The sequence below is a fragment of the Topomyia yanbarensis genome, chromosome 3 (assembly GCF_030247195.1).
Source record: "Topomyia yanbarensis strain Yona2022 chromosome 3, ASM3024719v1, whole genome shotgun sequence".
In the NCBI taxonomy this organism is placed as follows: domain Eukaryota; kingdom Metazoa; phylum Arthropoda; class Insecta; order Diptera; family Culicidae; genus Topomyia; species Topomyia yanbarensis.
The window spans coordinates 259,964,600-259,980,552 of record NC_080672.1 but is presented as its reverse complement, the minus strand read 5'-3'; the positions used below and the strand labels follow the sequence as shown (position 1 = coordinate 259,980,552).

Genomic DNA, 15,953 nt, shown 5'->3' with positions numbered 1-15,953 from the left:
CAGATATGAAGCATAGGGTTCATTAAATCTAGTTTTCGGTAAGCCATAAAATAATTTCCCTTTTCTATGAGACTTTGGCGTATTTAATTTGTATTTGGTATCTATAACAATTCACATAGTTTTTAGGTTAAATGCATGTTAAATTGTAATTAGCTACCCACATGTGTGAACTGGCGGCAGTTAAGGGTTAAAACAACGATGTTAGTTAGAACCTGACTCAGTTTTGGGGTCAATCAAAATCGCCATGAAATTCAATTTAAACCCACAACACCATCCATGCCAATCTTTTATGCAGCCTGCCTATTCCTCGTGCGAAAGGCAACTCCGGTAACTCAATTCACTCATTTTTCTTCACGATGTTCTCTAATTCGAACGTGACAGACGCCGAAAAAGGGAACTTCGGGATAGAAACAAGGAAACGTCAATAGATGCAAAAACTATCGGAGCAGTTTTGCAAGAGTATTTTCAGTAATTTTAGTTGAAAACATTGTGAAAATTGCTACAAAAATGTGCATTTCTGTAGTGAGTTGGACGTGACGATGAAATGGCAAATCAATTTTCTGCAAGCACATGCATTGCTTGGAAAATACTGCTATGAACATTTGATACAGAATCCTAATGGACTAATAATATTCACTGTTCGAAAATTGGTGTAAAAGGGCAATTGCTGAGGATACGCAAGACTATCTAATAAAACAAAGGCCTATACTCTTATAACGAGGGGTGGAGAAATAGTGAAAATGAAGAATTTAGCTGTCGTGAAACAAATGCTGGCATTGTTTTTACTAACTCTGACTGTAATTGGAACCACACCCGGTCGAAGTTTACTAGTCTCCGCATCGGCAGAGGGTCTTCGAGATAAGGAAAGCCTTTCTACCGCGGGTGCCGATTGGGATGAGCCTTTGGACGAGGAGGAAGGATATTGTGCGCCCTATAATGGGAAGGTGTGCAAATCGTTCATGAACAGCCGGCAGGTGTGGTACAGTCGAGAGGACGGAACGGGTGGTTGGGAAAACGAGAAAATTGCGGCTGCATTGTTTCGTGATTTGATAAACGATCTGTCGGATTACTGTCGACCGGCTGCGGAGGTTTGTATACAACTTGTGTAAATTGTCTTGCGTAACCTGAGATTGATATAAACTATTTTTTATCGTAGAAAATGCTTTGTGCGTATGCTTTCCCTCAGTGCGTTATCAAAGACGGTGTGACTCTTCGTTTGCCTCTGTGCTACGAAGATTGCGTGGCTACACATCTGCAATTTTGCTATAACGATTGGGCCCTTATAGAGGAAAAGAAAGAACGGGGCGATGTCATCAAATCCAGAGGTCACTTTCGGTTGCCAAATTGCGAAGAGCTTCCCCGACACAACAAAAGTGCCCGACCGTCCAGTTGTTCCCATGTTGGGCTCACAGAGTTGATTCAGGAAGAAGTTACATGTAGGTTGCTTTTACGAGCGGTTATTTCGAGGCAATGTAAACAAAGGTTGGTTTTATTTTACAGATGACTGTAGAATGGGAAACGGTCGATACTATTTGGGCACGATGAACTTAACAGCAACCGGTATCCCCTGCCAGAAATGGGATTCTCAGGAACCGCATTCCCATCATAAGCCACCGCTGGTATTTGCTGTGTTGCAAGATGCTGAAAACTACTGTCGAAATGCAGGCGGCGAGGAACCGACACCTTGGTGTTACACGACTAACAAAACAGTTCGCTGGCAGGCTTGTGATATTCCACTTTGTCGTAAGTATCTGGGGAGGACGAATACGGGGAACTTATTGTCATATGTCTTTTGAATTTATTTTTCCGCTAGAAATTTCTGAAATAAGCTTGGAAAATGTCAGAGAAATCGGAACAATCAAAGGGAAGTCGAGCTAATTTTTTTTTTGAATATAGCTCACACAAATGTATTTGAAGGGGGTGGCCTGGTGTAAGAAGCAAAAAAATAGCTGCTTTGGATTTTTTTTGTTATGAAAAGACAAAACCCAACTGAAATTTAGCAGCTTAAATGAATTTTTTCGTAAAAAAATTCATGGCGGAGTTACGGGTAATACGGTGAAGCATTTTTTTTCGTATTTTGTAGGAGACAAACCACTGCGACCAGTATTTAGATCTATTGTAGTATGCCCCTTCCTTTATCTAAGTGTACTATCTACTATGACATCACTATTGATCAGTGATTGCCGTTATTGAGATAAACACTTCCCAGCTAGGCACACGACTTCGTATGAAGTTTATTATCTGTTTGGGATTTGTAGTCCAATTATCAAAAGGCTTCAGTGTTCCTTTACCGAGATCTCTTAATCTGCGTTGTATCAATGCTCTGCATTCGCAGAGCAAAGGCTCTGATGATTCACTTTTAGATCCGCAGGCGCGGCAAGTATCGTTTGTAGGCTTACCAAATTTCTTAAACTGATATTTGCTTGGACAGTGTCCGGTAAGTAGTCCTATCATGATGCATAGCTCGTTTTGTTTAGTCAATTTCTTTGATTGTCGTAGTTCAGGCGTTGTACTCCAAGTGTTCTTTATAGCTGTGATTTCCCACTTTTTCAGTTCCATTTGGAGGGCATTTGATGAGACTCCACAGGATGATTCTGGGCCGATAGAATTAGTGGAAGGCCCTCTTGCTAGCTCATCGGCTTTTTTCATTCCGCAATGTCCGGGAGCCCGGTATAAATTAACATGATTTTTCTTCGCCAAATGTTTAAGTGCAAGAATACACTCCCATACTAGTTTTGAGCGACATGAAGGAGCCCTTAATGTTTTGAGCGGAGCCTGACTGAGAAAACGCAGATATTTACGTACCGGTATTTTCTTTTCAGACACACGTTAGTGCATTCTAGAATGGCATATATTTCTGCTTGAAACACTGTTGACCAGTATCCCACGGGAACACTATATTGTTTATTTCTGGTCCTGTAATACCAGGTCCTGCCAAATAGTTGATTTTTGACCCATCTGTGAAGAAAATTACTGAGCCTGGGCGGAGACTAGTGCCACTTTGTTCCCAGGTTGACCATTTCAATGTTCGGTATTGTATGCAACCAGTCTTCGCATTTGCAATGACGAGGTTATTTAGAGTAAAATCTTTCAGAATCGCAAGATGTCTTGTTCGGAGTACTTCGCATTGCACCGGTTATCGCACCACAAACAAGCCTTTGAAGATTACCTAGCTTTTTTGAGTTAATTTCTCTTTCGTTTTAGGCCACCAAACTATCGAGGTATATGTTCTTCTTGGTTTGACTATTGTAGAGTATAACCATTGACTCACACTGAGACCCCATATCAATTTATCTAATATCAATCCCAGATACTTAGCTTGAAGCGACATTTCAATTCCTGTTCCGTAGAGCAAAAGTGTTGATATGGAATATTTCTTTTTTTCGAGTGTAGATTAGAAATCTACAATTAATCTACAAATTTATTTGAAATGGCTCAATGCGTTAGCACAACTGAGCCGTGGGTTACCAGATGTATAACCTTTCCAACGAGTGCTTGTTTGTCAAAATCAGTACAAAAATACCATAAGACGAGTTCGCCAAAAAAACTGACCTACTTGACCCCACTCTACTCTACGATTCAGCACTTTTGGATATTGTGGTTTAATTCACACTTATCTCTGGGTCCACTACTTCTTTTACGAAAAACGGGATTATACTTTAAAAAGCCAGCTCCGCCGTTTTCGCATATCTCCGAGAGAAACCCGGAGATCGCGAAAATCTAAATACCATCCATTTTACTCTCAAGAACCATCGATTACTACAATTCACCGCCTCGGGATTTACCGAGCGACTAATTTCAAAATAATAAACAGTTGCGCCCCAGAAAATGTAGGTTTGGCCGAAGGAAATTAGCAACGACGACCCTTGTTGTTTAAAAGCACATTATTTTGCTTATGCAAAATACGGTGCCCCTGGAAAGCCATGTGATAAAAAAATAAATCGTAAGCTTGACTTAAATCGAAGACTACATATTAAGAAGACTGATATCTCTTTCCTTCCCCCATACAAACGAGAAGCGACAGAAGTTACAGCGCCTCTATTGGATGAAGGTAGGAAGCTTAATGTAAAAATGTATATGTGTGTGTGCATCACTATGGAAAGCACCACCTTTACCCGCAAGTGGCGTTGCTGTTACTGTCTCCGGATTTTAGACAGAGTTGCCAGTCTTCTTGATATGTAGTCTTCGCTTAAATCGACAGCTGTGTAAGCATAAGCATAAGAGGTCGTCAGTGGTTACTACTCCGTTATTCACCGGAACCAATTCAGATTGTAAAATGTTCATTGGAACAGCATGCTTAGGAATAATACGGTGAAACACATTGTACAATTCATATTGATCCCTGCATGCTAGTCAATACCGACGCCGGCCACGTCCGAATGCAGATTTTCTGGGGAAGGAAGGAATGTTAGTTCGATACATGTCACTGCTAGAGACCGAGGAATGCTCTGCATCTTCACATGTATCGCGGGAAGGGGAGATTTTGTTAGTAATGGTGCCAATGGCGTTATCATGTAAAAATTGCTCTGGACAGCCGGATGCCGAGAATTTGGGTCATTTGTTGTGTTAATACGATTGGCCACATAAGCAACTTGAATTCCGGATAGCCGGCAATGAGGAGCATTGCCTACATTTTAACGGAGCGAAATCGTTCAATTTTTTATCAAGTTACGTATTTCGTGTATTCTGTCGTGTCAATGTTAATTTTCCCCGCTATCGTTTGAATAAAATGTCGGATCTTTATAACAGATATTTTTTGCAATATTAATTTCCAAAAGGGAAAACTGGATTAAACCTATTTACACATTAAGGGGCACAAGCAGAGTTAAAAATATTCAAATTCATTGAATGAGAATTGATCATATTCAGCCGCATTCATTTTCAATATTCAGTGACGCAGCTGAAAACGTCAAACGAACAAGCCGCCCATTCATCCATGCAGATTTTCATTCGTCTCCGATTATTTCACGAAACGACCGTGTAGCAACGAATCAAACGCATTAAAGTAGGCCTTGGCACAATGTAAGCGATGATGATTGTTGTTTTATATGCTTTACCGGCATTTGAAAACATTTTCCTAGATAATTAGTGAAATTAATATATTGTACGATATTCAACTGAATGAATAAGATGGATAGTTGAATGAATATTTTTTCTATTCACCGCGAGTCGCAACAGGTTCATTTTCAGCCGTCAAAAAAGAGCTTCGATTATTTTTAACTCTGGGCACAAGACCTAATTTAAATGAAGTTCGATTCTCGTGCTTCGAATTAATCTTGTCACTCATTTTTACTTGACTTAAATCCAAAGCTGCATATTGTATGCATATTGTACTTATAGAATGTAGGTTCCACGATTTGTTGAATTGGAGGATTTTTATTATGATTGAGACTGAATGTTAGCTTTGCATTAAGAAACATGTGAGATCTATTGATGACACTTAAGTTTCCTTGCACACCAGATAATCGTATCATCTTTGCGACGTCATCTCATCAGTATCGGGTCCCGACTGGTCGCTAGATAGACGCTAAGACGCATAGATTAAGAATTATTTACCTCTAGGATTACCGAATTAACAGTTATGTGTCCAACAAAAAAAACACCTGGAACAGGCCAACGAGGGTACCCGGGTACCCACAAATTGAAATGCTCATAACTATGGCTTCCTTTAACCGATTTCGACACTTTTACATGTTTTGAATTCAAGAGCTCGTCCACTTTTTGATTCTGTAAAGCTTTACCGGATGAATGGATCTGGTTCTTGGTAATCCCAATTTACCGGAGTAATGTTTCAGTACTGTAAATTTTAATAATGTCCTAACAATATGAGTATCAAAACTCTTCAAATTGTCTCGGAAGTCTGTTATTTATTGTGACGGGGCCAAATGGCAATTTGAAAAATGGAATTGGAATGGAATGGCCACTTACGGTCTCTCGGGAACCTGCTCCGGAATGTCCGATCCGGGGTCAAATCACCAAATGGTTCCAAAGCCACGAGATACAGCCTACTGATGCAATTTCACGAATTTTGATACCCATATTGCTAGTATTCCATTGAAATTCACAAATAGTATCCCAGCACTGGAACATGCTTCCGGAAATCCGGATTCCCGGGAACCGAATGAAGTAACCCGATTCATTTTCACAAGGCTAAAAATGGATCAGTTCCCGAATCCAAAACATCCAAAAGTATCAAAATCGGTTGGAAATTACCTTAGTTATTTGCATTTCAGTTTTGTTGGTACCCACGTCGGCCTGTACCGTAGTAAAAAAATTCAGAAGCCCCTCCTCACTCCCCCCCCCCCTTACTAAATCAACAATATTATTAACCCAAAAGCTTGATTTAGTTAAGTTCTAAGATGTCACAAAGTTTCAATTTCCAGCTATGGATAAAACATTGGAATTTCATTAATTGAAACCTAAAAAGGTACCCGGGTACCGCTGACACATAACGGTTAACCCCCAATTTCACGGTATACTTTTTCAGAGAGAGAAAAGAGGCGATTGTATATTGTTGCCCCGAAAATCATTCCCCAGAAAGACATTCCCCAGAATTCCACACTTCAGAATATCATCTCCCAGAATATACTATTCCGCAGAAAATCATTTTCCAGAATGTACCATTCCCCAGAATTCAATCCCCCAGAATGCACTATTTCCCAGAAAGTCATTCCCCAGAAAAGTTTTGCTTTTTTATTGATTTTATCTTTGCACACGTACTATTCGTTCCCACTTCCATCGTCGTTTTCGATTCGGTCACATTGTAAATGGTTCGCATTGTTTTGAAACCGGAAGTTAGGATGACATTATTCCGAAGTAAAATAAAGAATTTGCTAATTCACGGTGTGTTGAATATTGGAATGAAAATTTGGTTCTACGACTTTGCCACTCAAAAAAAACTGTTCTCCAGAAAACCATTCCCTCGACAGCAACAATTCCTAGAAAACAATATTCCAGAATATGCTCTTTCTCGGAAAAGCCTTATCCAGAATAAACCAATGCTCAGAAGTTCATTCCCCAGGTATAACAATTTTCTAGACATTTTTGGTAAGATGCTTTTAATTGGAAAAAATCTTTCAGAATGTTTGCTTACCTTGAAGAGTGCACTGCAAGTAACATTAGCAGTATTTTTACATTTCTTTTGATAATATAAACATACATGTTGGATTCAGTACAGGTGTGTTTTTGAGAGCCCTTTGGCCAGAGGTGGGTAAGAAAACCAACCGGTACGTATATTCACCGGTACGGTTGTCAAAATCTTAACACGTGTAAACGAGTGATACACATCGTATTCGGTTTTGATTTTGTTCACACGGTAAACGAAGTCAAAACCTCCACCGAGTCTCAGTTTCTAAAACCAAACCGAGTCACTCAGCACCGTTTACATGTGTGCATGAGTTTCTACTAGAAAAACTCTAGTAAGAGAACTGCGGAGAGAAAAACAGCATTTTTGGCAACGTATGCCCCGGCATTGTATGGCAACACGTCCAATGTTATAAGGATAGGCAATGTTCGATTGGATTCGTTTTTTGACAGCTAAACGCGAATCCAATCGATCCAAAATGGAGTCTCCGCAGTTCTCTTTCTAGAGTTTTTCTAGTTTCTACTTGTGTTGATGTATTCTTAGCAGCGGTTTCGGTTCGACTTTAGAAAACAGAACCTGGTTTTTTTCTATACATAGTGCTGTGGTTAAAAGAAGAAGCAGTAAATTCGTATGCAGTGCTGCCGAATAGACAACTGAATTGATTTCAATTAGTTGTTGAGAGTCGATGGGGCGATATCGAAATGGCTGGTTCTGAGCAGTTGACAGTTCAATTGATGTTTGTTTCAATGCTGAAAACCAAGATGGCTTACACTAAACTAAAAACCGCTACCTTGTCTTGGCCAATACTTGCATGGAATCGAGAAATGTAGATATATTTGATTCGGCGAAATCGTCTAGAGCATCTAAATTGACGTTAATGTCGAAATGTTTAAATTGAAATTAATGGAAACAATGAAATCAGCGAAGTCAATGAAATAACAAAAAAATCCATTAAATTAATGAAATCAATAACTTCACATTCATTCAAAGAGGCCTGTTGTATTTATAACGCCAATAGTCGTATCAATGATATCTAATCCATGTCTGGTTGTGCTCGTTAGGCGATTCTCGAATAATTTCGAGCACAAAGTCACATTACGTATACATATATCCTCATTATTACTGTATGGCGCATCGAATTGATACATATATCCTTGCACAGAGGCAATTGCGTGTATGTGTGTGTTTTTCACATATGGTAAGCAACTCAGACGCAAGTGGGGGAAACTCACTGTTAAACGATTAGGTCCTTATTTACTGAGTACTGGTAAAACATATTTCGCTTATTGTTGTTGTTACTGTACATCGTTTTGACATATTATGGAGGTCCTCTAGAAGGTTTGGTCGCGAACATTCGAGTTAAGAGAAAACTACCACTCAATTATTCAATTACTAAAAAAACTTAATTTATTGAGAACAGCAACCAACTAACGAATAGCAAGAATACTTTCATTTAATAAGCCGCCGTTGGAAACTAAGTTTATTTAAGGAATAAATATTTCCGGCGATACCAGTCGATGTGTGTATACAAATCTACTGCAGAACAATCAAATTAAAAAAAAAATGTTGCGCAAACATTCAAATGAAAAAAAATGTATTCACATTGTAACCAATCACGAAATTGTCTGTCACATTACAACAAAACTTGTAAAACGAACTTCAATCATTAATATGGATATTGGTCCATACTGTAACCATGCTAGTTGTTAAATCATCATGAATAGGTCATAATTTTTAATATATCCGCCATTTTGAATTTCTACTTTACGACGCAATTCAAGATTCGTTTCCTTGGAATTATATTCCTATTTAAATATGCTTGCTTTTAAATGCTAAATCGTCGTGAAAATAACACCATATTGGGATGTAAATTGGCGACGAATAACAATTTTTAATCTCTAGACAACTTTTTGATATCAAAAATACCATTGTTTCATGATTTTTTACCATTAAAACGTTATTGAATGCTAGCAGTATTGAATATAGCTCGCCATATCATATTTTAAATGATGGCAGGCGTCAATTTGCGATCTTTTAACTTTTAATTTTAATCTTTTAATCTTTACCGTCATCTTAAACTTTGATCTGCTATCTTAGATATAAAAATAGCGGAGATTATTAAATTTCCTTTTACTTTCGATTTTTGGGCAGTTTCTCATACCAAACATACTCATATTGCAAACTTCCTGATGATAAGTCATTATGAAAATGTCGCAATATTGAGTTAAGGAACACAATTTATGACAACGAACTTAATTTATTTGCACAGAAAGATGACTGAAGATATTTTTTTTCAATTACCGACAAGATACCTTGTATTATACCCAAAAGAAATTTGTTTATAATTCGTAATAAAAATACTAGCAGCACTAGCTTAGCCGATAAACATCAACACGAATACAAAACCGCAACACAACCGAAGTTTGGTTTCGTTATTCTCGTGTTTCCTTCCCGTACTGGTGCACCGGTAAACGAAAATAAAAACCAAACCGCGGTGCTGTGTAAACGAAACTCGGTTTGGTTTTCGTGTCTCGTTGAAACACAACCAGCTTTAATACCGCACACAATGTAAAGGAAATACACACATGTGTAGAAATTTGGTTTACCGTACCGGTACTCAACCGATATTTTCCCACCTCTGCCTTTGGCAACAAATCCCCATAGGAAATAGCAGCCCTCTTCCTAAAATCCAAAAGAATGAAACAGTGTCATGTAACCCGAGCAACACAAGTTGTTGACTAGCAGTTGCAGCAACATAATTCGTTACATAAAGGTATATGGCAACCATTATTGCGCTGGTTTAGCAACCCAAAAAGCGCACGTGTAAAAGCCTTTGCTTATGCAACTAATCGCTGTCGTTGCTTGTTACAAGTGCCGCTTGAGAAGTAAGGTTATGTGGCGAAACCAAAACTTTGTGCATTATTAAAGTGGGGGCTCCTCGTAAACAAGCCAGTTATTCATTCGCATACCCCACTTACTTAAACATCGGTATTGATTCCTTCTTTCAAGCATGAGCAGCTCTTGGAATCTTTATGCCAAATAACTATTGCCCGCAAATTTGTGATCTTTTAATCTGCCCTGTTTTTTAAACATATGTATTGATTCCTTCATACAGAAGTTCACGACGTTCCCAGTGGGTGCGGTTGGTGTTCCGCTTAAAACCCTTCTTGTCAACGTTGAGGCTTCCGGTTTTTGGCATCTTTCCAATCAAGGCCTTTTGCCTATAACCAACATTCCTGAACACTTTTATAACGTTCGTGAAAGTTGAAATGGACACTTTCAACGATCTAGCTAACTAGCAGTTCGGATTTTTTGAAAAGCGCGAGCAAAAATTGTATAGGTTCTAGCATAATTCAAAGCGTTCCGATGTCGCAAGCAGGGGGGAGTGTCATTGGAGTTATTTATAAAGTATAGAAAAAAATAATAAGTAATAAGTATAGAAAAAATAATTAATATTTATAAAGTATAGAGTTCTAACCGGGATCGTCAACCAAGAACGTCTTCAATCATTTTGCTATTACATGAATACGATAAAAAGAACGCATCAAATGAGAAGCTCTGATCCAAGCCACTATCTCTAAAATATGAAAAGTAAACATTGCTTAACTTAAAAAGTGTATCAAAACAAATGTTTCAAAAATTAAACTCAAAATGATAAGTCATATTTAAAAGAATGGGATTTGTTTTGTAAAATGTATTCATATTACAAACCGTCAGTACCAACAGTGCAACACAACACTTGAAGAAATGTCCCAACTTTTGAGCAAGACTATCATGTTCGGTATTAAGTCTTTTGGCGCAACATAACATACGTCATTATTTGGTATTTGAAATAACAGTCGTGTAGTATAAGCACAGACTAACAGACATAAAACTATGATATCGTTCCACTAATTTGGCCAAAACACTAGCTACACCTTTGATACACGATTTCAATTACTTATTTACAAATTAGTTAACCCTCAGGCCCAGGAACAATTGGTATATCCCCCGTAGACTTACGCATATGTCAGTGGCGCCATAATCGCAAATGCGATAATAATCCCAACTAAAAATATTCAATTCAGAATTACCGCCAACATTGGCGAATAATTGTTGTCGAGTATAATGTCTGTTACTCTGTGGTATAAGTACCATTTGGCGTAAGGTTTGAAAATACTTTCGAATGTATTTAGTGCAACCAATGCAAAAGAAAGGTAAATACTCTCAAAACCCACCAAACCATTTGTCAAAATTTGCATTCATTTCGATTTTAATATAGATTCAAGAAAAGCTTGAAATAAGAAATCAACACCTATGTTTGAATAAACCGGGTAGGCAAAAAGATCATAAATTTGCATGCAAGAGTTGCTTGGCATACAAATTCAAAGAACTGCTCATGTTTGAAAGAAGGAACCAAGTCCTATGTTCGAGTAATCCGGTTATACGAGAGGATAGCAGGTTTACTTCCGAGAGGCTGCCGCTTTTGACGGCACATCCTCAGCAGCTTAACACCGTATCAGTTCCTTGAATTAGGTATGCGCAAACCTTTGGCTTCACCACAAAAAGGAACAAAAACATTATCGTGTAAATGAACAATGGGGCATTCTGAGGAATGACTTTCTGGGGAATAGGGCATTCTGGAGTGGTACATTCTGGGAAATGTCTTTCTGGGGAATGGTACATTTTAGGGAATGGAATTCTGGGGAATGGCTTTCTTGGAAATGGCGTTCGGGGGAATGGTATTCAACCAAAAAGGCTTGTACATTACTATTAAAACACGGCATATCTTGTTTTATTTACAGCAAACTCTACCGACATTAGTGCTACTAAGAAACCTATAAGCATCGTGATGGAGTCGGTGTTCACCCCATCGATGATCTTCTTGCTCTCTGGCATCGGGTTCGTTGCAATCGTGCTACTCCACCTGATGGTGTTTCTATGTTACCGGATCACTCGGTATAATCGCAACCGCCGACAGGGTACAGCTGGGTACAATGCCACCTCAACGCAGGATACGCAAGGTATCGACATCAACAAATTACCCAGTAATATGAACTATCACCGAACCGGTACCCAACTGAATCCAAAGCTGGAAAAGCTCGAATTTCCTAGGAATAATATTATTTACATCAAAGACTTGGGGCAGGGCGCATTCGGACGCGTTTTCCAGGCAAAGGCTCCGGGATTGATCGTTGGGGAGGATTTTACACTAGTTGCCGTTAAGATGCTAAAGGACGAAGCTAGCCAAGATCTGCAGGTAGATTTTGAGCGTGAGGCATGCCTGCTGGCCGAGTTTGATCATCCGAATATTGTGAAACTTCTCGGTGTTTGCGCCATCGGTCGACCCATGTGTCTCCTGTTTGAATTCATGGCACGTGGTGATTTGAATGAATTTCTGCGCCAATGTTCTCCTTTCGCTCAGCAAAACCGTGCTGACAATATAAGCACGGAGCTATCACATGGTGACCTTCTGAGTATTGCATTCCAGATTGCCTCCGGGATGGTTTACCTTTCTGAGAGGAAATTCGTGCACCGGGATCTAGCCACACGGAATTGTTTGATCGATGACAACATGGTGGTGAAAATAGCCGATTTCGGTCTCTCACATAAGATCTATCTGCAGGACTATTACAAGGGTGATGAGAATGATGCGATTCCTATTCGCTGGATGCCACTGGAGAGTATTCTCTACAATAAGTACACCATCGAGTCAGATGTCTGGGCATACGGCGTATGCCTATGGGAGATTTTCTCCTTTGCAATGCAACCGTACTACGGAATGACCCACGAGGAGGTCGTCAAATTTGTTAAGGAAGGCAACATGCTCAGTTGCCCTGAGAACACCCCGCTCACAGTGTACGATTTGATGCGAAAGTGCTGGAGCAGGAAATCGGTCGATCGACCCAGTTTCCTCACTATATACCAAAAGTTGTATCAGATTCGTGCCGATTTTGAAGGGAAACTGTTGATGTAGTCTACCTCCGACGAGAAGCACTCTGCACGAACTGATCTGCGTTTTGAAAAAGCACCACCATTTCGCTTTATCATTGCGTTTACTGTTACTACTGTAAGGTTGGAGAGACTTTATTTAATTTTTTTACTGATGTGAATTAAGACTATGAAAACTGGTTTTTCGGCTGATTTTTTTATCTTCAATTTTACTATTTTTATGAGTATTATATTCGAGTTAAGATTTTTAAATATGCAAGCTGTCATTGGGTTACATTTTCCATATAGAAGAAATCACACAGGTAACGGGAACAAACATGCGTTATGCCATCTCTTCTACGCGAGACGCAGTTGACTAAAGTAGTTAAATTACTCCATTCGTCAAAATTGAGTATATCATCGCCTAGCCAAGTTTTGGTGATAACATTGACTAAATATTTCGTCACATTCCTGTATAATTCCGGTTGTGTAAGTATATGAACAAGTCATTGAAGTTATTAAGTTTGTAACTGAAGATTAGCACTCAATGGAATTGATTCAAAATAGCGAAAGAGTTGAAAATATACTCTGTTAGCTCCATCCGCGCAGTTTCGAACTAACATTAGGCAAAATATCTGCCCTGTTTTTTGACGATACTGCAACATTGGAACAACATTTTTTTAAATTTTCATTGTAAAATATTAGAAAATTGGGTGAGCGATAGTGAATCTTAAGCAGGTACCTTAAAAAGATGCAGTGTATCACATTCTGGGAGGACCCAGGCATACTAGAAAAAGTAAACATTTCTTTATAGGCTGAAAAACGTTTTAATCTTGAAAAAGACTAATTGAGTAGAAAATGTAGGTAGTCTTGTGAAAGGATATTTATGTTGAAAAACTAGGTAAACCAGGAGCTATCGAGATTTGTGACCTGATCGAACGAAGGTTCAAGCCAAAAGTTTGATAATTCTTTACTTTTTCGGTCCCACATAACACCATTGTAGGGGCGGACATAGCGTAGTTGGTAAGTCGATTACCTTGTACGCAGCTCACCACCTGGGTTTGACTCCCAACCCCGCACATAGGGTTAGAGATTTTTCTAAGAAGATTTTTTTTTCAAAAGGGACCAATAACCATAAAGTTAAAACCTCTATAATTGAAAAAAAAAAATAACACCATTGAAGTATCGCCATTATAATAATTATAAAATTTACTATAATTCCTGTTTGACGGCCTCGTTTTTAAAAGGATGTTCTGAATAGAGATCACTGTAACTAAGTACTCCCATTATCTGTGTGATTTCGATTCGACCAAAAACGTATTAGTCTGACGCATTCTGCATTTGATTCCAACAGCGCCCAAGTGATTCACTGTAATAGTATTTTATTTACCAACCAAGACAAAATAGGGTTTCATTGCTTCCGGGTAATGTTAGGCGTATTCGCTTTATAATTTACATAATTCATCACAACGGAGCAATAGCTATTGTGCATATCGGTTAGTGTTCTTCTATAAGCTATTAGTTTTAACGAACTGAACAATAATTGAAGAATCCTCTCTATCTTGATGCGTAGCTATATCAATTAGTTTGTAGGTTTTTACTAGATCTGTAGTTTAAGTAACGATAGTTATTTCGATTGTATATTTATTTCATACATTTAGCGCAACCATAATAATTATTTTGCATTTTTTCTACAAAAAAATGTATTCCACTAGTGTATATTTTTGTTAACTATGGACTAGGTGTCCTCAATTCTAATATCTGCTTCCTAAGATGCTATTCCACTTCTTTATCAAGTTCTATCCCAATTCTATTTTGCTAAAATGAAACCAAATGTTTGGAGATTAGAAGAAAAGGTTATGGAATTTTGTTGGTAATATCTATATTTTGAAATCCACCTACCTACTCGCATTTTGCTATTTTTTAAAACCTGTGCGATTAATTATACACTTCTAGTACATACTACTGTTGCGTAAACCGACAAACCTTATACAACAAAGCCAGAAACAAAAACGACTAAAGATAGTACAGAAGATTTTTTTCTATTTTTGTATAGCTAAGTAAGTAAACAGCGGAAAATCAGATGAATTTTGTAGCACAAAAGTTATCGACAAGCGGTGGCGACTGAACATTAAGCATGATTTGACGGTGTTGAGTCTATTGAAATTGCTAGTATTTTATACAACTAATCTACATTAATGTCTCACAATTACCATAAATAAAAAAGAAGTGCTGCTACGGAAAAGATGAATCAAAAAGCTGCAAATAGTGGACATGACACGAGGAAAATCCAAAGAGAGACCATTCGATAGTATTAAGTGAGTATACAGATCTCCAATGTAAAATATTTAAAAGGTGTTCCAATGACATAGAATATACATGTGTTTGTCCCCAGAGTTATACAAACTTTTGACAGATATACGAATGACATCCCGAAAACGAATGTTCCAATATTTCTAAATATCAAATGATTGGGTGGGTTTCTTAGATTTAAAAAAAAAATATGGAGTTGCCTTTGGTGGGATGACCGTGTTAACACCATTTGTTGGGGTTTAGTCGACTGTTGTTTAAAAGATGCTACGATTGTCACGAGCGAGTAATATGAGAGTGCGCACACGTGGGAAGCAAACCAAATTTTTAACGCGCCCCAAATTTTTTTCTGGCACTTTTTGGCAAACAAAAATTGACACGTATTTTTTGTATTAGCTGAACTTGATTTTTGTTCAAGTTATGAGTTTTAGAAGTTTATAAAATTAAATATTCTTCAATCACTGAAATTTCGGAAACTATTCGATGTATGGAAAAAATATTGAACAATAAAAGTTGCGTTTTTGCATGAGCATACCGGAAAAAGTTTTGAAAACGTGGAACTCCATGAAGGACAGCGGAACAGCCGACAAATGAAAAGAAGATGGTGTAGAAGAGAGAAGGAAAAGGATGAAATAAAGAAGACACTCGG

General features: G+C 38.2%; 1 protein-coding gene across 1 annotated transcript; it reads left to right on the top strand.

The window, feature by feature from the left end:
- The first annotated feature begins 387 nt into the window (after positions 1–387).
- On the top strand, positions 388–15,688 carry LOC131689865 (tyrosine-protein kinase transmembrane receptor Ror2). Its single transcript, XM_058975210.1, has 4 exons — positions 388–1,088; positions 1,157–1,436; positions 1,501–1,743; positions 11,869–15,688. Exons 1-4 carry the CDS (start codon positions 741–743, stop codon positions 13,038–13,040), a joined length of 2,043 nt encoding a protein of 680 aa, XP_058831193.1. The 5' UTR covers positions 388–740; the 3' UTR covers positions 13,041–15,688.
- Positions 15,689–15,953: the final 265 nt, after the last annotated feature.